The 26,027-nt window shown below is 36.3% G+C and overlaps 2 protein-coding genes across 5 annotated transcripts in view; one reads left to right on the forward strand and one right to left on the reverse strand.

The window, feature by feature from the left end:
• Positions 1–15,329, forward strand: part of LOC139973461 (uncharacterized) — a 30,765-nt gene extending 15,436 nt beyond the window's left edge. For all 4 annotated transcript variants that reach the window (XM_071980158.1, XM_071980154.1, XM_071980157.1 and 1 more), the window contains exons 6-14: positions 2,105–2,485; positions 3,042–3,158; positions 3,860–4,069; positions 5,945–6,235; positions 6,419–6,526; positions 7,482–7,700; positions 10,572–10,694; positions 11,875–12,418; positions 13,408–15,329. In XM_071980158.1, coding sequence (XP_071836259.1) covers positions 2,105–2,485; positions 3,042–3,158; positions 3,860–4,069; positions 5,945–6,235; positions 6,419–6,526; positions 7,482–7,700; positions 10,572–10,694; positions 11,875–12,071 — 1,646 coding nt within the window. In that variant the 3' untranslated portion in view covers positions 12,072–12,418; positions 13,408–15,329. The remainder of the gene's footprint in view (positions 1–2,104; positions 2,486–3,041; positions 3,159–3,859; positions 4,070–5,944; positions 6,236–6,418; positions 6,527–7,481; positions 7,701–10,571; positions 10,695–11,874; positions 12,419–13,407) is intronic.
• Positions 14,061–24,332, reverse strand: LOC139973466 (syntenin-1-like). Its single transcript, XM_071980163.1, has 8 exons — positions 24,174–24,332; positions 21,923–21,993; positions 20,113–20,280; positions 19,171–19,335; positions 18,020–18,195; positions 17,539–17,710; positions 17,093–17,184; positions 14,061–15,947 (listed from the first exon to the last, which is right to left on the reverse strand). The coding sequence occupies exons 2-8, from the start codon at positions 21,971–21,973 to the stop codon at positions 15,893–15,895; spliced, it is 879 nt and encodes a 292-aa protein (XP_071836264.1). The 5' UTR covers positions 21,974–21,993; positions 24,174–24,332; the 3' UTR covers positions 14,061–15,892.
• Between the last annotated feature and the right edge of the window lie 1,695 nt (positions 24,333–26,027).

A 26,027-nucleotide genomic window follows, 5' to 3' on the forward strand; every position in this document is an offset into this window, starting at 1 on the left:
CAAAGAATGCATTTGTGCTAGCTTGAACAATAGACTTGATGTTATAAAAATAACCTATTCCATCTCCAATTGGCAAGCTCCAAAACGGTAGCTAAATTGTCAATGTCTGGGGCAATCTCTAGACCCACCTAAACCATTTTGTGACACACTGTTAGGTTGGCAGACCTATAGCCTATGTTATGTTAAGTAGAGTCTGTCCATTTAACCTTAATCAGTTGAGATGAAAAATACCAGAGTGCATTTGTTATATATGTGAGGGGAAGATTACATAGAACAGAAATGACTGGATATTTATTTTTGTCATGAAAAAGTCAGCAGTAGCTGTTTCCATAGTTAATGCCATATTTGACTGATCTAGTCTTAGGAATGGTTTTATTTGTGTAATCATCTGGAAAGATTCAGAAACGGTATAACTGTCTGTTGTCATATACGTTAGTGGCTACAAAGTTTGTTGTACACTTGAGTTTAAAACTGACAGGAACGCTGCACAATTGAATCACTACATGTTTGCTGTTAGTTAATACAGCATATATGTAGTATATATACAGCTATGTAGTAGAATATACAGCTATGTAGTATACATGAAGTAGTATATACAGCTATGTAGTAGTATATATAGCTACGTAGTATATATACAGCTATATGTAGTAGTAGTATATACAGCTTTGTAGTAGTACAGTATATACAGCTATGTACTAGTAGTACATACAGCTATATTTACTACAGTAGTAGTATATACAGCTATCATGCTATGTACTAGTAGTATATACAGCTATATGTACTACAGTAGTAGTATATACAGCTATCATGCTATGTACTAGTAGTATATACAGCTATATGTACTAAAGTATATACAGCTATCATGCTATGTACTTGTAGTATATACAGCTATATGTACTAAAGTAGTAGTATATACAGCTATCATGCTATGTACTAGTAGTATATACAGCTATATGTACTAAAGTAGTAGTATATACAGCTATCATGCTATGTACTAGTAGTATATACAGCTATATGTACTACAGTAGTAGTATATACAGCTATCATGCTATGTACTAGTAGTATATACAGCTATATGTACTAAAGTATATACAGCTATCATGCTATGTACTAGTAGTATATACAGCTATATGTACTAAAGTAGTAGTATATACAGCTATCATGCTATGTACTTGTAGTATATACAGCTATATGTACTAAAGTAGTAGTATATACAGCTATCATGCTATGTACTTGTAGTATATACAGCTATATGTACTAAAGTATATACAGCTATCATGCTATGTACTTGTAGTATATACAGCTATATGTACTACAGTAGTAGTATATACAGCTATCATGCTATGTACTTGTAGTATATACAGCTATATGTACTAAAGTATATACAGCTATCATGCTATGTACTTGTAGTATATACAGCTATATGTACTACAGTAGTAGTATATACAGCTATCATGCTATGTACTTGTAGTATATACAGCTATATGTACTAAAGTATATACAGCTATCATGCTATGTACTAGTAGTATATACAGCTATATGTACTAAAGTAGTAGTATATACAGCTATCATGCTATGTACTTGTAGTATATACAGCTATATGTACTAAAGTAGTAGTATATACAGCTATCATGCTATGTACTAGTAGTATATACAGCTATATGTACTAAAGTAGTAGTATATACAGCTATCATGCTATGTACTTGTAGTATATACAGCTATGTAGTAGTTGGACTATGTACTAGTAGTACATACAGCTATGTACTAGTAGTATACAACTATGTACTAGTAGTATATACAGCTACAGTATGTAATAGTATATACAACTTTGTACTAGTAGTGTATATGCTATGTAATTGTATATAGTAGTATACAGGGAGACTGATTTGTACCTGCAGAATTGGGCAATCTTGCGGGTTACTGGACCAGGTTTCTATTGGGAGACTTTCATATAATGAGATTTTGTTACGTAGCAGGCCAACTTAAGGTTACAACTTTTATTATTCCAGTGATACCTTTCTTCATTGTAATTTGTTTCTCTATAAGATATTCATGGGTCAGCAGCTGATCGCATCCATATATCCTTGGTATGGTTTATTCACAGCTGAAGTAAACGTTATGGCGCGAACACAATACAAGTGTACTCAGTACATCCGGTACAAATGTAAGATGACAAAGATTTGGGATTCGAAAGACGACACTCACTACACCTGGTGGGAGGCCAGTGATGGTTCTCAAATGGACAATTGGGGCGCAGTGGACACCGGGAACACCGGCTGCCTGTGTGGTCAGTATGGAACATGCCGTGGGGGGTCATCACTACGCTGCCACTGTGATGAAGAGTACAATGGATTTCTAATGGATGGTGGTCTACTCTTGGACAAGAGTTTCCTCCCGATCAACAAACTGGCTGTCGGTGATCACGGTTCTGGTAGAGAGGAGGCTTACTATGAAATGGGTGTTCTGACATGCTACGGTGGTGATGGTTCGTAATCAGGCCTTGTCTTTTGTATTCAATTTGCATGAGCTTGATCACAATAGATCAATAGATCCTTCCTTGATCCCCCTCCACACTATTAAGTTTGAGACCGGCAAACTTTTCAAGCAAAATCTATGAGGTTTAACCAACAGTTGAACCGGACCAGTCCCAGTTGCAGCTAACATAATTTATTACAGCCCCTGATGTAACCTACAACTAAACTATTAATAAACATACCACTGCTGCTAACATAATTTATTACAGCCCCTGATGTAACCTACTACTAAAATATCATATTGTACCTCACAAATTTAATTAAATATCATTTATATGTTTTTCATTTGCAAACATTTGACATTTGCATTATTTATCATGCCTGGTGTAACACATGAGATTATGTTAATACAGCTGTTACCCTTCATTAGTAACTAATTAATAAGTTTTAATTAAACTTGTACACTCACACTCAATAGGATGATAGGTTTCACTTCTTGTCTTCTGAAACTTGTCTCATGTGATACCTTATTCTTCACCTCTCAGTTTGACTTTGTTTCCACACTAGGTGTTTCTTTCCCTGTTCCAACATCATGTAAAGATGCATCTGATATGGGTTACACAACCACTGGTTATTATGTAATAGACAATGATGATTTCTCTGGCCCTCTTGGTCTCCTACTTGGTGAGTTAGTTACATTATAACAGTAAATAATAATTTGATTTGTTAACATTATCTTGTATTTATGGTCTTCATCACATGAAGATGGCACAGGTTTTGTGTTAGGTATTCAATTTAATAAGTGATAATAGTGATCCTAGAAGGGCACTCAAAGTGAAAACATAACAGGAAATAGTCTTGTGTTTACTGTAGGCCAAGCTCATGTGACATGAAATTTTGCATTTGTAGGTATGTACTGAATAAACTGTGCAGGTTCTGGGGACATGGAAACTTCAAAAGCCATTATGGTGTACAAAAGCAGATGATTATTTCCGACATAACATATGTGATATATATGGACATTGTGGTAATTTTTTAGAAACAAACATTACCCAATTAAAGTAGATCTTTTTCACTTTCATACTATAATTCTACTTTGTATGTAAGTGTCATTTCTGAACTCATTTTAGTTGTCATGAAATGTTAGAACATTTCCTACCATGCAGCAGGTAATTTCACCTTTTCATATGAGAGGGAATATATCTTTGATTTTGTACAGACAATCACTCTTTAATAGGTAATTGTTTGACTTAATCTGGTGAAACGTGAGCCATTGTTCTGAAACACTATCACTGAGCTTTGTTACATAGATAGCTCATCAGGGTATCATTCTCATTTAATAGAATCATTCATTTAAAGATAAACATCCCTTTGGTTTTCCCTAGTGTACTGTGATTTTGATGCTCTTGAGAATGCAGTGGTGACCACAGTAGGGCATGACACAGAAGACTGGCGCCAAGTCTCTGGGTATGCTAGGAGTGGTGGATGGGCTAGAGATATCCACTACGATCATGTTGATACCATAGGCCAACTTACTGCACTGACAGATGCTGCCACTGCCTGTCGTCAACTTTTCAACTATCGGTCCTTTGAAAGTAAGTTCATTGTGTAGTCAAGATGGATGGAACCTCAGATTTAAAGTATGATGTTAACATATCTTTTATTTCTTCTGTTATTTCAGGTTCAGAGAGATTGCAAACATATCCTTAAGCATTCCAAATTGGACAAGCTTATGTTTATTGAAAATATTACACACAGCTGCAAGTTGAAAACAATTCTCATGAAATGTTTGTCTATTTGAAATTAGCAATGCAAGGTTGGCTTTTGAATGATCTAGACCAGGGATTTAGTTATACCAAGGTACTACATGAGGAACCATCTCCCTATCCATGATTGGGTTGGTTCTTATGTGGTGTCTTTAGTTTATACCAAGGTACTACGTGAGGAACTGTCTCCCTATCCATGCTTGAGTTGGTTCTTATGTGGTGTCTTTATTTTATACCAAGGTACTTTATGAGGAACCGTCTCCCTATCCATGATTGAGTTGGTTCTTATGTGGTGTCTTTAGTTTATACCAAGGTACTCCATGAGGAACCGTCTCCCTATCCATGATTGAGTTGGTTCTTATGTGGTGTCTTTAGTTTATACCAAGGTACTACGTGAGGAACCGTCTCCCTATCCATGATTGAGTTGTTTCTTATGTGCAGGTGTCCTTGTGCTGTCTCATTTTATCCTGAGACATCCATACACAAAGAGATGTATCTGAATTAGAGTGTACATGTACAGGCTTTGACAAAATTACCATGATCATTATGATTCATACTTGGTAATGGTGAATTGTGATTGGTCAAAGCAATCCTCACTTAAATACAACTTCTATGTACAGTCAACTTATCAATGACTATGATAACAACACAGAAGCTGTCTCGGGTAGTAAATGAAACAACAAAATACACTGACAAAAAGGAGAAGAAATAGTATGGTCTAGAGGGAAAGCTGGCAACCTGTTCAGTAAACTACCATGATAAGATACTACCTATGACCTTTACATCAAGCATGTCAGATATAAACAGTAGCAGTAGACTGACAGCATAGCTGGTTGTAAATACATGGTTCACACAGCATCATCCTTGTTGCACCTTATTATCACAGTGAGGCTTAATATTATGGATATATCCTACAGAAGATGCACTTTTGTGAACAAAGGGATGCACTTCCTTTGCATGTTTCCTTCAAAGGGAAGAACATTGCCTGTGGATTTTTCCTTGCAGGGATGTGGATAATTGTGTGCTTGTTGTGATAATCTCATTCATATTCATATTTATTCTATACATATTCATGATTGTGCTTTGGCATGTAACCATCCTCCATTGATGACATGCACTGACAGTCAACATATTGGCGGGATGGCAACACTTAATCTTATATGTCACAAGATATCTTAACTACAGATATGTTGGTAACAGGAATACTGGATGGCAATGTTATTAGGGTGGTTGTATTCTTTACTGAAACATTATAAAATAAAAAATTGGTACAGTAACTGCAATATAGCGAGCGGTAGCCTTTATTAGCATGATACTGAAATGAACTCAAAATGTGCATGTTAAGGAGGAGGAGTATCACCTGCAAATGTGTACTGCTGAAGACAGCATTGGAATAGTAAAAAGCCACTCTTTATATCGCCGGTATTTTAGGCAAGAAGTAAGGAAGGTCATCTCTAGAACAAGAAATTTACCAAAACTTTGTCAAACAGCAATTTCTGTGAACCTGTAAATTAATCCCCTTAGATATCATTTCTTTAACAATTTGCAGATAGCTGTGCAAATACAACTGAAGTTTATGCATGTTATACAGTATTCTGATATACCTCCGTAATTTAATATCTCACCCTATATCTCCTGCCCCCATCTCCCAACCCCTCTGACTTTTCTCATTCTTTTGTATAACAAGTCATGTTTATTCAACAGGTGCCAGGATTTCACTGGCTACTAACAGCTGGTGGTCAAACAGAAACTACTCCAAGACTTCGTATCTTGGTGATCACTTAAACAGTGGTAAATGCACTTGTTACCTCTATGGACAATGCTATGACTCCTCGCAGGACTGCAACTCAGATGCGGGTGTAAACGTCATGCTGGAAGATGGAGGATGGCTCACGCGAAAGGCTGACTTGCCAGTGATGCAGCTGTTCCTGGGAGACACAGGTGGATCCAAGTACGTCCAATATGAGCTAGGCCAATTGTGGTGCGCAGAGGAAAGTAAGTAGCTAATATTTTCAACTAGTATTTTGTTTCTATCAAACTTTGAATGAAATTGCTGAAATTCTGTCTTTGTTTTCTTTCCCAATAAAACTGTCAAGTAAATGTTAAAGCAAGATCCTTATTCAAATAATCTGCCACTCTTGGTGTAAACCACTTATATCCTGTTTTGCTTTATCTTAGCATCTACCGTATTGTCAAGCTGCTATGCAATGAAGCTCAACGGAGATACTGGAAGTGGCTATTTCCTTGTTGATCCAGATGGAAGTGGTGGAAATGAACCATTTGCTGGTAATTTAAAATGAATTCAGATAAAAAATAATTTGACGGACTTGTTAAATATTTAATTTATGGTATTTGAGAATAGCAGAAATATTTGGAACCAAACTGGATGTGACTGTTGTCCTCTGCTAAATGTAGAAATAATGCTTTAGAGCTTCCGTATCTGGATGAACTCTTTAAATAGCATAAACTGAAGGGGTAAATGTGTTTGCACTTAATATGAAGATGCACAATGCTTCAAGTGATAGGATACAAAACAGTCCTTTAATTTTGACAGATATTTTAGTTGAGTTTCAGCCAGTTACTGTCTCTTTCAGTTTAACTGCTAACTTTAAAGGGTGACTGTAAGCAGAACTTGAGAATTAATATACAATTACCCAAAAAAAAGAGAAAAGTTTAATTTCTGTTCATGTTTATCGATCTGGATTCCCAAACAAATTCTGATACATCATGTTGACTCCTTAGGTCAGGCCTAGTCGTTTAATCGAGTTGATCCTTCAGTCAATACTTTCTAATATATATATATAAAATGCATGAAGTTTATTTTGATATGAACAACAGGACACCCAAGTCAAAGGTCAAGTCCAACTCTGACTATAGGTCATTGACACACTGGTAATTCATATTAAACATTATTTAAAGTAAAACCACAAAAAAAACTTGTCATCTGTTTTCTTGTTTATTTTGTGTAATTTGAATCAGTTGAGAAAGTTACTTATGGTCTGTGTGCTTTGGATATAGCTCATTTCTTTAAACTCTATAGTGTGGTAATATAAAGCACCCATACAAGTTGTCTCTGCTGGTCAATATTCTAAAGCTTGCTCTACTACAGTAGCTGGCATCCTTTAAATTTACACTGACATTCATGAAGTAATGGAAAACTTTCTATTTGAAGCCATTTTTAATATTAACCTGTGTTTGATTGCTTACCTTAATCATTGGCATAATACCTTTCTATTATCAGTGTACTGTGACTTAGATTACAACTCCACTCACGCTGAAATGGTTCTAAGTCATGACACAGAGAACAAGACTCATGTGACTGGGCACACCACAGAGGGGGAATACTTGAAAATGATCACCTATGATGGAATGATGTACGACCAACTATTAACGCTATTTGATATCAATCAAACAGAAATCTCCATGGCGTGCAGACAGAGCATTTCATATGAATGTTACAGTAAGTAATTATCCACACCGAGGGCTGCATTTCATATAATTATTCACACTGAGTGCTGCATTTCATATTAATGTTACAGTAAGTAATTATCCACACTGAGTGCTGCATTTCATATTAATGTTACAGTAAGTAATTATCCACACTGAGTGCTGCATTTCATATTAATGTTACAGTAAGTAATTATTCACACTGAGTGCTGCATTTCATATTAATGTTACAGTAAGTAATTATTCACACTGAGTGCTGCATTTCGTATTAATGTTACAGTAAGTAATTATCCACACCGAGGGCTGCATTTCATATAATTATTCACACTGAGTGCTGCATTTCATATTAATGTTACAGTAAGTAATTATCCACACTGAGTGCTGCATTTCATATTAATGTTACAGTAAGTAATTATTCACACTGAGTGCTGCATTTCGTATTAATGTTACATATAATTATCCACACTGAGTGCTGCATTTCATATTAATCTTACATATAATTATCCACACTGGGTGCTGCATTTCATATTATTGTTACAGTAAGTAATTATCTACACTGAGGGCTGCATTTCATATAATTATTCACACTGAGTGCTGCGTTTCATATTAATGTTACATATAATTATTCACACTGAGTGCTGCATTTCATATTAATGTTACAGTAAGTAATTATTCACACTGAGTGCTGCATTTCGTATTAATGTTACATATAATTATCCACACTGAGTGCTGCATTTTGTATTAATCTTACATATAATTATCCACACTGGGTGCTGCATTTCATATTAATGTTACAGTAAGTAATTATCCACACTGAGTGCTGCATTTCATATTAATGTTACAGTAAGTAATATGAATGTTACACATAATATGAATGTTATATATAATTATCCACACTGAGTACTGCATTTCATATGAATCTTACATATAATTATCCACACTGAGTGCTGCATTTCATATTAATGTAACAGTAAGTAATTATCCACACTGAGTGCTGCATTTCATATTAATGTTACAGTAAGTAATATGAATGTTACATATAATATGAATGTTATATATAAATATCCACACTGAGTACTGCATTTCATATGAATCTTACATATAATTATCCACACTGAGTGCTGCATTTCATATTAATGTAACAGTAAGTAATTATCCACACAGTGCTGCATTTTATATGAATGTTACATATAAGTATCCACATTGAGTGCTGCATTTCATATTAATGTTACATATAATTATTCACACTGAGTGCTGCATTTCATATTAATGTTACATATAATTATCCACACCGAGGGCTGCATTTCATATAATTATTCACACTGAGTGCTGCATTTCATATTAATGTTACAGTAAGTAATTATCCACACAGTGTTGCATTTTATATGAATGTTACAAATAATTATCCACACTGAGTGCTGCATTTCATATTATAGTTAAATATATTTATTCACACTGAGTGCTGCATTTCATGTTAATGTTACGTATAATATTCCTCATTGAGTGCTGTATTTCCTACTAATGTTAAATTTAATTATCCACACTGAGATGGGAATTTCATATCAATGTTACATACATTATAATTATCCAGACTGAGTGCTGCATGTTATTGACATATACATGTCAATAGAATTGAATGGATTATAGTATTCCTATTCACAAATAATCTTTTTATGTTTCTTGTTGGTTGGTTGTATTGGGCTGTGATATAACTTCAGGTTCATTTCCCCACACAGTTATCTTAAACTATTTTAATGTTTTGCATTTATCCAGAGATGTCACTTGGCAGAGATTGAATCAGTATTCTATGATTGACTAAATCAATGTAAAGCTTGTGCATCCATTTATATGCATCTGTAATAGAAAGACATTAATTATGCAGCCAAAATGGATTCCATATACTTTATGCTATCTTTATGACTTAAAGCAGCATTTTGCGTCCTTTTCTATGATTTTTCTCAACCTCACTGATTCCACTTTGCCATAACAACATACATAACTAGCTAATCTATTTATATTTTACTTCAAATGGTGGCATAAAAGTCGAAAAAATTGCAACTTTCAACATTGTTGTTCTCCAAGATATTTTCCGTTGGGAACCCAATAAACCTCGCCCATAATATGAATATTTAAACACTACGAACGTCATTGACAGATACGTAATATAACACCACGCTTGATTTGTGTACAGTCTATATGGCAGTTGTACCAGGGAGTTGCATAACAACTCCCTGGTACAACCAACGCGAAGTCTTGAATCTATTTTTAGCAACGGCTCATAACTAAACCTGCATCTCTGATTGGTTGAATTCAAACTAGTGGGTTTGGCGGAATTGTATGCGATTAATTTTAACTGTGAAATTTGTCGAGGACACTCTTCTCATTTATCGACATAAATCGTTAATTACTCGCTAATTAATGCTCTTGGCAGGGTGAAACTTGGATGGTATCTTAGATTGCTGTTTTATGATTGATACATGTAAAAAAATCGATGCACATGTTAAAAAAGTGGAAAAAAGCGACCCAACGCAAAATGCTGCTTTAAGCACAGTGTTGTCAGTAAGCATTCTAGGTAACATGACAACTGTCACCTAGTTTCAAACATTTGTTACTTTATATGTCTACCTTCATTGAATGTGTTCATACTGAGGTATTTGATTGGCTATTTTGATGATGTTACCAATATTGGGTAATAATTTGGAATTAAATCTTAAGGACTCTAGTGACATTAGTACATTCAAAAGATTTAGTGTCATGGAGACATCATAAGTATTCTCTAATGTACTTGAACAGTGCCATAATTTTAACGTGTTTTGTGTTATTATTTAATTACATTAATGTTACGTTAATTTGTTTTGTGTTATTATTTCACACTCTTTAATAGATTCAAGACTCTTAGAAGGTAATTATGCCTGGTGGGTTTCCAGGACTGGGGAGATCAAGAGGTTTTGGGGAGGAACTGAACAAGATGGTTACTGCGCTTGTGGAGAAAACAACACATGTGCCGGTGAGCTGCTCAGTGTCCTGAACCTAATGAATAGCCATATGTCTTAACTGTGTTATGAATGATGAGAGAAAAACAAAAGGATTCTATCATTCACATTTTATTTCATAGTGCCTGTCTTAGTCATTTGTTTGTTATCGTTAAGTGCTTCTTAATATCTTAGTTTGTGTGTTTGTTTACCTATTGCATTTGTGTATTTATTGAATGTGATAAAAATGACTTTTAATGTAGCTTGTAATACATTTGTCTTCCATGGTCAATTAACCTACAGTTAAAATTGGTAGCCAAATGTAAATAGTTTCATCTTAAATATTTGATTTGTAAACTTTGCAAATTTATAGCCAAATACTAGTAGCAAGCCTCATAAATCCTAAAGAAAGCCACATCTTTAATTATTCAGGATATGCTTTGGTTTCTCAGCCATATTTTGCTGTAAAACTGCCATAATCATATGTTGTTACTCATAATAGCTTCTCAGTAGCAAGTGAGAATTACTTACCATAGCATATACACAGATATATTGACCACTGTGGACTTTGGAAGTGAGAATAATATATACCATAGCGTATATGCATATATTGACCCATTGTGGAGTTTAAAAATGAGAATTACATACCATAGCGTATATGCAGATATAGTGACCACTGTGGAGTTGGAAATGAGAATTACATACCAGAGCTAATATGCAGATATAGTGACCACTGTGGACTTTGGAAGTGAGAATTATATACCATAGGGTATATGTAGATATAGTGACCACTGTGTAGTTTGGAAGTGAGAATTACATACCATAGCGTATATACAGATATAGTGACCCATTGTGGAGTTGGAAATGAGAATTGCATACCAGAGCGTATATGTAGATATAGTGACCACTGTGAACTTTGGAAGTGAGAATTATATACCATAGGGTGTATGCAGATATAGTGACCACTGTGGATTTTGGAAGTGAGAATAATATTTACCATATCGTATTATGCAGATGTAGTGACCCATTGTGGAGTTTGTTAAACAGTCTGTAACTGTTTGAAATTGATGAATGCCATTTTAAGTAATGAATAGTTATTTCAGTTTTAGTTGCACATGACTCTAGTCCAATTATGTAGACAGAACCCTGTTAAAACTGCAGCTTACAAGTTGTACGGTATCATAACGTACATTGTACATCTTTACTGTATTTTAGTTTCTGGTGACACTTGTAACTGTGCAAGTCAGCAGAGTTCTTGGCTGGAAGATGAAGGGGACCTGATGGATTGGTTCACTGAATATCTGCCGGTGATGCAGCTAAGAATCGGTGACACAGGAACTGAGGGGTCATCGGAAGGTTACTTCACCTTGGGAAAGTTGTATTGCTACATAGGTCCAGGTACAGTATGGTGACCCTGATCGGGTCAGTGATTATGTAAATGATGAATGGCAGCATGAACAGAGCAAAATGGTTACGCGCGATGCCTGTGCGTCCAAGCAGAAATTGAGCATTTGCTGCTGCAAGTGCGTCACTCTTTCTTTAGTTTGTTTGTATTAGTAGGTGAAGAACTTCAAAGTGTGATGGTGACATGACTGGAGATTGAAAGCCACAACTCGTGAAGTTTATTCTTCCAAGATTTGGATTAGCAGTTATCTCTCCATATCAGCTGCATAAATTGGTGAAACCACTGATGGAAGAGGAACTGGGAAGGAGGCCATGCTAGCTAGATGACAAACAGTCAATTCAGATGCTGTTGAGGGTAAGCCTTTGATTAGTATGGTTTAGTTCATGATACTGTAGAACAATGGGATGTGATGATGTTATGTTTTATGCTCTCAGTTGCAACCATATGCATCAATTATTCTGTGCGGTCCTTCCTGGTTATATAGACCAAACCAAAACCAAGGAAGTAACTAGTGAAGTTGTCTGATAGTTGAACAAGATTAATCGGATATGAATTAAAAACTGTTGACATAGCAATCTGTTTTTCATGACAATATCAATAGATAAGAACTTCATAAAACAATAAAATTACTTGATTTGTTACTAGATGATGTGTAATGTTACCATATGCTCCATGTAGTTTGTGTTTTTTTTAGTGTTGGTATATCTAGGAGTTAACATTCAAAGTTATTCCAGTAGGTGAAGTTCAAGGTACACCAAAATTGATGGAATATTTCTGCATTAAAATGAGCTCACAACCACATCCTTATAGCAATTTGAAATGTTGATGAAGTGTCATGATCCACCTCATGGAGGGATGTTCAACTGTGACAGTGTACAATGTCTTACTCTTACGTATAAGTGTCATATTGTTTGCCCTCCCCCCCCCCTCCCCGCCACACCCTCTGGAGAAGAGGAAACCAAATCCTTATAGTGTAAGTAATATTGTGTTGCTATGAACAGTCATAGTAAGGCATCCAGTATAAAGATGAAGGGACTTTACCTGACAATATTGGACATTTCATGTTTGATGCAATGTAGTTTGACGCTATGAAAGATTGGATGCAAGCCAAATTTTAACTAGTAACTTCTCTCTGGTGCTATGCCACTTATTTTCTCTCAAATATGAATCCTCTTTTCTTTAAGAAATACTCTCCAATTTTAATATTTTCTGGATTTACAAAGTTGATTACTGTCAGATTAGAATACTGTAACACTCAGCTTTACATTAAATTCAGTTTTCTTTCATATCTAGACTATGGTCAGGTTTACATCATAACTGATTCTCTTGTATTTTCTCTTCAGATGATACTTAGCTGGTCGATGTAGGACTTCACTGGAAGATGAGATGGCAGCAGTATACCCAAACATATCTTTAACAGCTATTTTGAATGTAATCTGTAGTGGTTTGTCAATTTTCAATGTAAATAAAAACAAAGGAAGAAATTCATTTAGTTGATTTTTATTTTCAAATCAGAATTGCCTCCACATGTTTGTTGATTAAATATGAGTGATATCCATTTTGAACTATGATATAATGTTCAGAGACAAGTTGTGTGCAAAAGGAAAATAATTATATTATTTTACTCTGACATGGATCAACATGACATTAATGTATTCAGTGGCATAACGAAAGGGAATGTGAATGTACCAACTGAGCATAATTTGAGGACTATCCCTATATAACTTGGTGCCTATCCCTATATAACCATTGCAAGTCCTTTGCTGTACCAACTGACCATAAATCCAGGACTAGGTGGCTATCCCTATCTAACTATTGTTCACTGTGGCATGGAGGGCTAGCAGTCAACAAGGATCACACCCCAGTTTGGATACAACCCAGAGAGTAGTGGGAACTGGATTGCAAGTCCTCTTCATTTCGCTTTCTATATTTTAATTAGTAAAAGAATATAAAAACAAGATGAAGATTCACAAAAAAAGTAGAAGAGCTGTTATCATAGCTTTAATCCTGCTTTATTCTTTCACTATAAATCTGGTTATTCTGTTTTATTTTATCACATGTTGACAATACAAATCACAGGTAAATCAAATTAAATGATCATATAAAATCCTTACAATTGAAATGATCGTCTTTTAAGACAATCTGACACACACGTTACAACTATTAGTCTAGTACTTCGAGATACCCTCATATATAGAGACTATTGTTCAGTTATAGTTTTTACATAGTAAAAGAAGTGACATGAACCAACAAGTCCACTAAAACTCCATTTTTCTACAATTTTCAAATCTGGTGGTTACAGTGAAAAGTATAAGCAACAAGTTTAAGTTATTTTGTGGCTACAGGTAGGATGATTTTGGTAAGAGTCTCCGCTCCCCCCCCCCCCCACATACCATGTCCTGTCACATTTTCCTTACTTCTAATTGCCAACTTGTAACTAAACTTGTACTCGGTACAACTTGTAACTAAACTTGTACTCGGTACAACTAAAATGAAGCAAAAGTTTGAAAGTGGCCATTAGTTCTACACTGAGCCTTTTCCACATTACACTTTTTAACTGCTTTCAGATAAATTGCACAATCAACTACTCTAGTGCTACTCCATATTGACCCTGCTAATAGAAGAAGCACAAACTTGTCATCTTTCCATCAGTCTCATAATACTTCCAGGTGCTGTAAATCCCACAACAAGGATACATAATCAACACAGTTGACACACTGTTGCCTGTCTTCAGACAATTTCAACAAGTTATCTTAGCTTTAATCACTTGCTTAAATTATCTTCTATTTCAGGGAAATGTTGGCAACAAAATTTGACATCAAACAATTAAAATGGTAATTCTACGACATTGCATGCAAGAAAGAAATCAAATAAATTTAACAACGTTCAGGAAAGAAAACTTATTTTCCCACAACATACCATTTAGAAACAATTTTTGTATAAAACTTTACCTATTTGACTATTTACACATTCTTTATAATAAAAAAAACATCTCTGTCTAAACCTGTTTTTACTGACATTCCTTAATGTATTGTAAGACTGACTAATAACTGACCAAACATCAAATACTGTAGACTCTAGTCGACTACATTGGACAATAGTTACCAAAAGAAGACATTAAGTGGGCTGTTTTTTTAAGTCCTTGTGATAATGCAAACCAGCCTCACTGTAACAATTCTGTCATGAGAAACATCCTTGTATACTTCAAAATAAACAATATACCAAACAAAGGTGCCTCCTCCATCTTTTACTGTCTACAAAAATATTGATATATCCCTAACATTCAAACATGATTCATAACATTAAAGTTAATATGACAGGATTATTGAGATTTTTACATAAGCATTCTCCCCCCCCCCCCAACCCCAGGGCCTCCGCATGTTTGGAAGAGAGCTGCTTTATCAACATATCCCATCAACATTGAACATTAAAGAAAACCGCGCATTTCAGAAGATATGAACAGCAATAGGGCAAGGTATGTATTAGCATACCTGAATATTAACAACAAGCACTCCTATCGAGGCCAAAAAGAAAGAACGGTGCTTGTTTACCTGTAACTTTGGGCAAATAACTCGTACATCTCTAGCAGAGATGGTAACTTACAATACACAACTATGTTGTAGATAAAGTCCCACTAGATAGTTTGACATGTTATTAAACTATTTTATAATAATAACAAGTTCTTTTGTTCCTCTTTCCTTTTGGTCTTACCAATGAAATATGTATCCAAAATATTACTGAAGCAAGTAAGACATTTTGCAGTTAACACAACCCATACTGAAAGCCGAAGGTACAAGATAGTCTACCACAATGATATTATCAGATAGCTTAGATCTCAGGCACGGAGTGGTCCATGGATCCCTTCACCAGGCTGGAGGAAATGCTGTACATGAAGAGAATGAAAACACCATTGATAATAAAGACATGGGACCACCTCAGTAAAAGAGAATTATTCCATCACATGAAGAAAAGGTACTTCAAGATCATACTAATTGGCAGTGAAATTAATCAATCTGTCAATTTATTATTTCTGATTGGGCAGTCTTAACGGATTGCTACTAGAGAGCAAAACTGAAAAGTTCTCTGACATGGATAAAACAGATATCAATGTTACAACCACAGGAAACATTAAAAGACATCAACATACTCCCCCCCCCCCCAAAAAAACTCCGTTTATACCTCTCACATGACCCGATGCTGGAATCAAATGTCTAGAAAATGACACCAGAGGCAAAACCATAATCACACCAGTCTTTAATTTTAATGTAAACTAATAAATTTATATGACAATTTATTTTAATTACAGATGTGCTAATAGACTTTAGAGACAATAATTACATTACACAATTTACCTCCAGGATACTGTCTGCGTTTACATTCTACATACATGTTCAACATAGTGACATGAATAATCAGGCAGTTTGATTGTTCTTTGACTCATCAGCAAGTTGACCTTGAACTGTTCAAATATCTGCCCTATTTACTAGTTAGCCCTTCATTGCTTCACTTCCAGATACTCTAGAGTGCAATGTGTTTTCCTTTGAACAATGTGAAATACTGCTTACCAAACAGGGAAAAACCAATTAGAGAGGGTCATACTGTACCTGCCAATAACAATATCAGCTTACAACCTGAACCCTACGCATATATGCTAGGCACTAGGGTCTAGGTTAAAAGCCTTGAAATATGTCTTGAAATGGAATGTAATGGTGTGTTAATCAACTTGCTGGAATTGTCAGTCATTTCTTTTGAAACTAATGCAACAAGTTTTATATTTCCTGTTATATACAGGAAACACTGCAGGGAATAAGTTAGCATTGGAATTCTGTGCGGCAGTTTGTAAAGGCTATGTACTCTCCTATTAATAACTATGGTTCCTGTGTGCAGAGACTAGGAAGTACTTGTCTTCTTGGGACAAGTATTACACAGTGAAACCTATGAGTTATTTCTTAATCGCCACTTTCAATTAGTGTCTACCTTAGTTTGCTTGCCTACTCTAATTTATCAGCCAGCCTGGCGTGTACTTACTTCTTCATCATGTGATCAAACACAAAGTTTGGCATCACGGTCACAGTCACTGTTTGACCGACATTCTTCAGAATCTCTCCGATCTTCTTGTCCTACGAGAAGAAATTTGGAAACAAACTGTGTATAAGGCAAGGTGTGAGTTGACCATTCAAACAAACACTATGCTAGCAGGATGTGGTAGATTACAGTCAACACAGATACTTTAAGTTAAATCAGCCCTAGGGGATATTACGGAAGAATACTGTAAGCAAGTTGTAATATTGAATCATTATAGGTTTCAGTATGCACTGAATTAGCATGTGTCAATGTCTCACAAAAATAAGGATAGAAGCAAAACGATGTTTTGATAAACAAAACACCCAAATGCCATCTGGTATAGCTTAGTTGTTTATAGATACATAGCTGTTGTGTAGTTTTTTTCAAGTAAACTTGTAAAATTTTCTTACTGGTATTCCAACGACATTCTGACCGTTGACTTCCAGCATTGCGTGGTCAATAAGAAGTCCATTCCTAGCAGCAGATGAATCCTTTCCAATTGCTGTGATCTTGCCTTTGTTGAAGACAAACCCAACATATCCAACACTATCTCTCTGAAGTGTGATTGTCCTTTCAAAAGGTCTGGAGAGTAAAACAAAAGAAAGGCTTTCATCATAAACAACCCCCCATAAACTGTAAGTCATAACAAATATCAAATGGGGAAGCACTTGTCTTTAATATGAGCCTAGCAGTTACCTTCAGGCATATTTCATATTTGTTTAAGGAAAAACAGAACTACTCTTGTTCTAACAGAAGGTTAAAGACAAGGCTTTACATTTCTCACTGTTCCTAAGAACAATTATACATGTATAGAATTCATTAAGTTGTTAAAAATGAATCAAACTATCTACATAATTTTTTAATTGTATAGTTTTTTTTATTTCCACTTGCCTGTCTCTCACTGCAAACTCTATTCTCTTTGGGTCTGATTTCTTGATGGCATCCATTGCTTTGCTCTTACTCCAACCAGCAACATTTGACCCATTAATCTGTAGAACTTGGTCACCGAACCTCAAACCGCCCATCGCGGCTGGTGTATTTGTACCAACAAAACTGATAAATATACCCTGTGGAAGTTTACAGAAAGGTGGAAAGATTGTGAATTTCATGTCAACTCCTTACTTGTTATGAAACTAAAGATGGCATAGAAATCTACGTTTTGAATAGAAGACTTCCTGTTTCATAAATCCAACCTTTAAACGACCCTATTGATCTTATGTCCTTGCAAACACAAAGGTACATATTTCTTGTGTATCCATGTATAAAAGATTAGTGTTTCTGTTGTAAAGTGTATTTGTATAGTATACCTTATCGATTGATTAAAAGAAACTTGGTATAAATGAGTTTAGATATGATGACATCTCAATTGAACAGGATGTGGTTTACAACTTTTGAAATACCTGGCATTTAACATGAAGAGAACCACAACTGGATTTACATCCACTAGGGTCTGGCAAACTAAGTCAAAAGTACGATATTGAATTAATGCATTTTATACTCGTGGAGCTATCTAGTGTACTTTTTCATATTTTAGAGTTTTAGAAACTTCTACCTCCATAAGGAACAAGAGGCTTCTTTACACAACATGTTAAGTGTATGGTTGCTGTTGATACCCTTCTTGATATGTAAATATGCTCTGGATATATTGATCTATGCTGATATCAAATTTACACACCCAAGACTTCACACTTTTGTTCTAAGGACGATTTATCTACATATTACTAGATTTCTACAAGGTAGAATATTGTTTACCATGGTTGTGAACTATGTGTTGACCTGAAATTAGCTGTGACTTCCACTGAAATAATATGCTAATGGACTTAGTATAAGCCATCCAACTATAAAGGTTTTTATCAACGTGCCCTTTGCAATAACAATGCTTACATCACCCACATACATGTGTGACATGCACATACGCACATACAGGAGGTTGCGTGCATACGTTCCTGGCGTTCTGGAATGAACCTGACTCAATAAGTCAGTAATCATCTAGATTGCATACTCCAGATGGTGAACTATCTCTACTCAAGATTTCCACATACCTTGCTTATTGCTTGGAACCTAACTCCTACTTTGCCATCACCCCCTTTGCACAAGGTGACTTGTCGTACTCCTTGCTTGATCTCAGCTCTCTGTACGCCAAGGTTATTTCCAGTCACGGGTGCAGTCACGGCTACAGTGCCAGGGGAACGTGTTGCTACTGCTTGCTGTAATGACGGGAAGAATAAATGGGGTTTCTTGAAGACGGTAGATCATAATGAAATAGATGAGGGGAGTGACTAATAGCGGTTGAAAACTATTACTAGACATCTATTTACATTTACTGGGACATCAGTATTACTTGAACGGCCTCCAAAAGTCTTTAAAATGTAGATTTACAATCTAATTCCCGGAAGGTACTGGCTAAGTTATTCCAGGGTACTGATAAATGTCCTATGAGACCAAAACATTTCTCACTGAGGAAGAATGCTGAGAAGGTACATATACACATCATTCAAAATACTGGCCTATATGAAAGTCGCCTTCATGCAACAACTAAGGTAAATTCACATGGTTACCGTTCTTTTCCACGAATGAAACTCCAGACTGTTACGAGACCAAACATGCTTTATGGTAGACTATGTAGCATGTACACACTAATGAGGACGTAATGTTTGACAACCTACTGACTGTTATGACCTTGGCGAAATAGATGCTGACACCTATTGTTACAGAGCGAATTTAAAGGGAAATTCCAAATTACTGGTGTGCGTACATCCAAACATTTCGGACAAAAATGCTCCTTTTGCCAAAAAGAAATCGTTTATATAACCAACTAGCCATGTACATATGAAGTGTTCAAATAAGGATTTACCACCCCCCTTTTCCCAAAAGTTCAAAATTCCAGGACTTTTAAGCCTATTGTTCATTGTTCCTACTTGTATGGTTTTCCTGTGAGGACCATATTTTCAGCTGTCTATTGACCAGTGTGCATGAGAACTTACTGATTGTGCAGGAGGCTGTTGGGTTTGTAACTGGGTAGAGATATCCGTAGAGTTGAGGTCAAGTCCCATCCAATCCGTGAGGGAAGGATAGAGGGAGGCATAGCTAGCTGGTTGTGACTGCGACGATGTTATAGCTTGGTGTGCCTGCTGATTAAATGTCGTCTGTGCCTTTAAAAGAAAAACAATAGTTATCATTCTGTAGGTCTGCAGGCCTATCGTTGTATATGATATTGCAGTTTGAGGTAGAGTAACACATTAACAGTTAGTTGGTCATTTCACACTGGCAAGCAATCTATTCAAATTAATAATGAACAAAATAAAATATTTTAACACATTAACCACTCCATCTTCTCAGCAAAGTTCATTACAAAGACTTATTTGAACTGTGCACAAAAATGTTTATCACCAGCAATACAGACTTTGACCATGACTTTTATGGTCACCATCACAATTTTTGTGTTCTTTATTTAGGGAATTACAGCGTGTCAGTGAATTTGTGAAACTTTCATGGTTACAGTTTCCTAAGAATAAAACTTGGGTGCCCTGCAGTGTGATACTGAACGTACTTTAAGTCTGTAGAAGATATTCCAATAAATTGAAAGATGTACCAGGAGAAGAAACCCAGTTGCAGAGTGATTACTGCGTTACAATTTCAAGTGTCTCCTACTTCAGGACTTTAAGTCCTACGAGAAGGTCCTGTATCTTTCACAATTTCAAAGCTGTTGCAATTTACAGCAATATAGAGCCACAATGGCATTTTAATTTTATCAGGGATGTAAGTGCAGCCAAAAAAAAAAAACCGGAAAAATATTCGGAGACCCCAGGTGAATGCCGTCCTAACACATCCTACTCCTAGCTCTGACTACTTACACACTATCGTTACTGTATGTTAGGCTAGCTTAGAAGTATTAGCGCTAACACATCCTACCCCTAGTTCTTACTACTTACACACTATCGTTATGTTAGGCTAGCTCAAAGTTACGAATACGTCGCAGCGAACTACGGAATAAAAAACAGTCTCACATTCGAATGCGATCACAAATATCGACTTTCATATGCGTATCCCGTAGATTTCCGCCGCTCAAAAATATCACAAGCGTTAATTCCAAAACTTATGTCGAGCACCAGCAGTTACGAAGATATTAATTAGCAGTCCAATCAACATGAATTAGGCAAGGTTTTTCAACGACAGAAATGAGCTATAGCGATTTTAAGTTCGCACGTACACAACGATATTCACATGGCACAATGTTGTACAGTGCAATGCGATGATGCGAAACTGGAAATGGTATTTTGAGTGATCGATGAGTGAAAATTGAAGTTAGCTTGCTGCAACGGGCCAGGCATTTTTGCCGCGTTGTGTCTTTGATATTCGAACAATTTTGTGGAACTTTATTGGAATTTTAAAAAAACCGGATTTCCGTAAATATACGGAAGACTTACATCCCTGTTTTATGTTTGGTAAATTTGTGCATTTGTTTTCTTCTTTTGTTGTTTGCTTGATGTTGGGTTTCAACTAAACCCTAACCAATAGAAGCAGTTACCCTCACAGTAAATCTTCACGTGCAGTGCAACTTTTGTTTCAGAATTCTGATGACCTGTACAGAACCTTTCTTTAATCAACTTCATTAAATACGAATGCTCATATTAGTATGTGTTGCTGAATTCCTTTGTTATGGAAAACTCAGATAAATTGTGAGGAGACAACCACAACAGCTTTTACCTTAAATATATGTGTATTTGTCACTATCCTGATATAAAAATTAATAATTTTAAAATAAAGAAAGTTATCAAAACTGATAACACTTACTTGGGACATCTGGTCAACTTTCATATCTTCAAGTGATGGGTAGAGAGACATCTTGATTTCTGTCTATTATTCTGAAATATTTAAGGAAAAATGTCATTTAATGATTTGTTTTGACACCTGTGCTGATGCTCTGATGTTGTAACAATATAATCATCTAGTAGTCAAGTGCATGCCTCTGCTTTAAAATTAAAGTGCCTGTGTTAAACTAATTTTGACATCCGTGAGTACCTAAAAGATTAGGCAAGTAGCTCGTAAGGAAACTGCAATCTTCAGTTACATCGGTTAATTATTAAATGTTGGTGACCAAATTTACCATTTCAAACACTGATGGCCAAGTCTGCTTGAAATAGTTAATTACCTGGGTGAACAGGTGACATAATGGTAATAGCCACTTATTATGTAGATTAGTAAATCTGAATATCAAACATTGAGTATAGAATGACGTTGCTAAGAAAGCATTTCTGCTTTTCCATGCTTGCAAACTACGGTACTAATTTAGAATCCGTACCATTCGACTACCCGACTAACCCTATTCCCTAACCCTTTAATTCATTCCAGCGAATCATTCACGCGACACACCTATTCACTGACTGTTATTCTATTGAGCACACACATTCAGCCGGATTATACAGTTGTTATTCTGCCGATTCGAAGTAAGCTTTCCTATTCATATGGTATGGATTCTAAAGTTAGGCCCAAACTACACTGACCAGTGTAATCTTATGCAATAGGCTGCAGGCACCTGTTTGATCATTCTAACATTTGATATAAGAACATACTTTTAAATATAACAAGTTTAGAATTTTTTTAAAGATATTGTTTACAGCAAAGTAGGCCTTTAATCATTTTGTACCTAGGAATTTGTTGAAATATTCTACCTAGGTCTATGTATAATGTAAGTCTCCTCACAGGCTATGGTGGAACACCATAATGCTAAGATACTGATAGGATAGTTATTGTTTTGTTTAATTAGACATATTAAGTGCCAGTGCTGCTTGCTATGGAGATAAGCTTGGTACTACTAGTAGGTTGGTGACTTCGAAGTTTGGACACTTAAGACTTAAAACACCCCAAAACTAAATCTTCTGGTATAAATCATTTGAAAATATACTTCATATGGTGGGAGAATTTTGTTATAGTACGATACACGGCCAAACTTTCTTTCCTGCAAACTGTTTTCACGTTGTTTTCCAAGAAGATTCTTCGTGATTGTGGAACTGGTATTTCTTTGCTAGAGTATTGCGAAGTTCGGACACGCAACCCACAGTGTGGCGCTGGTGATAAAATTGGTGGCGCAGTTGCTCTTTCAGTAATTATAACAGACTTCATAGATCTTCTTCATTTATTGACAAATATGTAAGTAATTTCTTGCACACGGGTCATTTTGGAGAGAAAATAACTGTAGCTTCGTACTTTTTGGTGAAATTTGACGCTTCCTGTAGATTTTCATGGTGAAATCGTGTATTTCTTAGGGTGTCCGAACTTTCGCAGTATGCCGAACTTCGCAATACTGACTATACTATAGTCAGTATTGCGAAGTTCGCCATACTGCGAAGTTCGGGCACCCTAAGAAGATCTATGAAGTCTGTTATAATTACTGAAAGAGCAACAGCGCCACCAATTTTTACCAGCGCCACACTGTAGGTTGCGTGGCCGAAATTCGCAATACTCTAGCAAGAAATACCAGTTCCAAAATCACGAAGAATCTTCTTGGAAAACAACGTGAAAACAGTTTGCAGGAAAGAAAGTTTGGCCGTGTATCGTACTATAACAAAATTCTCCCACCATATGAAGTATATTTTCAAATGATTTATACCAGAAGATTTAGTTTTGGGGTGTTTTAAGTCTTAAGTGGGCGAACTTCGAAGTCACCATCCTACTACTAGTCTAGCTTCAAAGATTGAAATTATTCTAAGCCTTTTTCAGATTTGACGAAATTGTTCTCGGAAATCGAGCCCGTCTGGTCACCTTAGCCTTAAACTATGGTACTATCGACATGGTATAGGCTTTGCCCTAACTTACTGTACCGTACGTACAGTACTGTTCATAACGCTAACGTTAGCACAGTTACGCCTATCATGGTGATACAACTTTTAGTATAGCCTGCTGTAGCCTACCGTGAACTAACTTAACAAAAGTTAATGCATGTACAGTGGAAAGAGTTAATTAGCTAACGAGAATAACGAATTAGATAACACCATTACAATCAAGTAAATTTCCGTAGCCGAAAGAACAAATGTGTTGGTTATACCTTGTGTAGTACTATGTTGAAGAGACCGATATGTTTTGAAGAACGGATTCTTTGAACTTCTGTTCTGTTTATGTTAGTTCGCAGTTTTAGTTTCTGAGACTCCGTTTGCAGTATACAAGCCTTAGCTTTGATAAATTTGCACGCAGCGGAAGTGCTACAGTATATGACGTATTCAGTCATATGATGATAATAATACCAATCCACTACGTCATTCCAAAAATAGCTCCTACGACTGCTTGTGATTATTACTATGCAAACTAACGTCAATAACAGTAAACAGACTCATTATAAGTCAAATGGACCATTTGTGCTTAGTCACAGTTTTTCTGCAAATTAACCAAGCCTGTCGTGTATTATTTGGAACAGGTTTGCACTAAATCAGGTTAAGACTCACGACTTTAATTTCTTTCACCGAAAATGAACTTGAACGTGGATGGATGGGGTGAGGGATGGGTTGTTCCTAAACCCGGCGGGCGGGCCTGTGATTTAGGGGATAAATACGAGGGGACCGGTCTTAAATTTGATTTGAGACCGATGATGACGTCATCGAGGAGGCTGAGCGGACCGAGGCGATAGGTCCGCTGCCCTTCTCGATGACGTCATCAGAGGTCTCAAATCAAATTTAAGACCGGGTACCCTCGTTTTTATCCCCATTCATAAATGACCCTCACAAATGTTAGAAAACGGCATTTTTTCGCTAATTTTTGCTGATCTGTATTTAATTCTCCTTATGCCTCCCTTGATCTTTTTCCTGAATGATGTAATAGCAGGCGCGTATCCAGGATTTTCAAACCCGGGGGGCGCGAATTACTATCTAAGCGGAGCGCCACCATCGGTTGGCGCGCAGCGTACAAGAAAATTTCTTGTTTTGAAACCCCCCAGATCACCGGAAACGGCACTTCTCGGGCTTGAAATGACCAACCAGATGTACACTTTTTGCCTGAGAACCAATATTTCCTAATATATTTTTTTTCCATCCATAACCTTTTTGAAGATTGTCAACCCGGCACACATCATGTTCGACCTGATCGCATCTCCTGTGGGTCTTTGCTTTTGTAGGTGATTCTACGTCGCGGCCCACAATACCCGTCAGCCCCACTTTTCAAGGTTTTAAGCCCCATATTTGTTCAGAATTTGAAAATTCACATTTCTCGTGAATAAACTCACTTTAAAACATACCCATAATGTTGTACAAAATTTCATCTATGGACAACCAATATAGAAAAAACTTCCTTCAACCCCTAACAGAGCGGTCAAAATTGCACGAGTAGAGGGAAGTGTGATGTAGAATGTTGGTCAGAAATTTCTAAAATTCAGACACAGTTAATTTATTGGTGTACAAATATTAAAACCTGTTATAACGGCTATTATAAAACTTGGTTGAAGAAAATGAAAATAATAGCAGATATTTCCGAAAGCGAACACTACACACATAGGCGTAGGAGGCGCGGCGGCAGTGGCGGAGCTAGGGGTATTGGTCAGGAGTGGCGAGAATGGTCTGAAGGGGCGCTTTCGACACTATCTAAGCGGAGCGCCACCACTGGTTGGCGCGTAGCGTACAGAAAATTTTTGAGTAAAGATACTCCCTAGATCGCCGGAAATGACCCTTTCCGGGCCTGGCTAATTTGCAGATAAACGAAGAATAAGGTGTCATCGCCAAATTACACCAACAAAATGTGACAAATGTCAATAAGTAGATGAGAGCGCAATAAAAATGTCAATAATCTGGAATAAGTAAAAAGTGGTAAAGAGCTGAAAAAGGCGCCAGCAGTCCATTTGAGTCCGTCAGGGGGCATCCGCCCCCTGACCATATGGACGCTCCGCCACTGCGCGGCGGGGGTGCAGGCCGTAATT

Source organism: Apostichopus japonicus, chromosome 9, assembly GCF_037975245.1.
Source record: "Apostichopus japonicus isolate 1M-3 chromosome 9, ASM3797524v1, whole genome shotgun sequence".
In the NCBI taxonomy this organism is placed as follows: domain Eukaryota; kingdom Metazoa; phylum Echinodermata; class Holothuroidea; order Aspidochirotida; family Stichopodidae; genus Apostichopus; species Apostichopus japonicus.

What these genes read in the sequence shown, in the direction of transcription:
- LOC139973466 (XM_071980163.1), bottom strand. Translation starts at nt 21,973, where the DNA reads ATGTCTCTCTACCCATCACTTGAAGATATGAAAGTTGACCAGATGTCC. An exon ending in AACAGCCTCCTGCACAATCA is followed by an intron (nt 19,336 to 20,112) that starts GTAAGTTCTCAT and finishes CCGTCATTACAG; the next exon opens with CAAGCAGTAGCAACACGTTC. An exon ending in AGAATGTCGTTGGAATACCA is followed by an intron (nt 17,185 to 17,538) that starts GTAAGAAAATTT and finishes TTCTTCTCGTAG; the next exon opens with GACAAGAAGATCGGAGAGAT.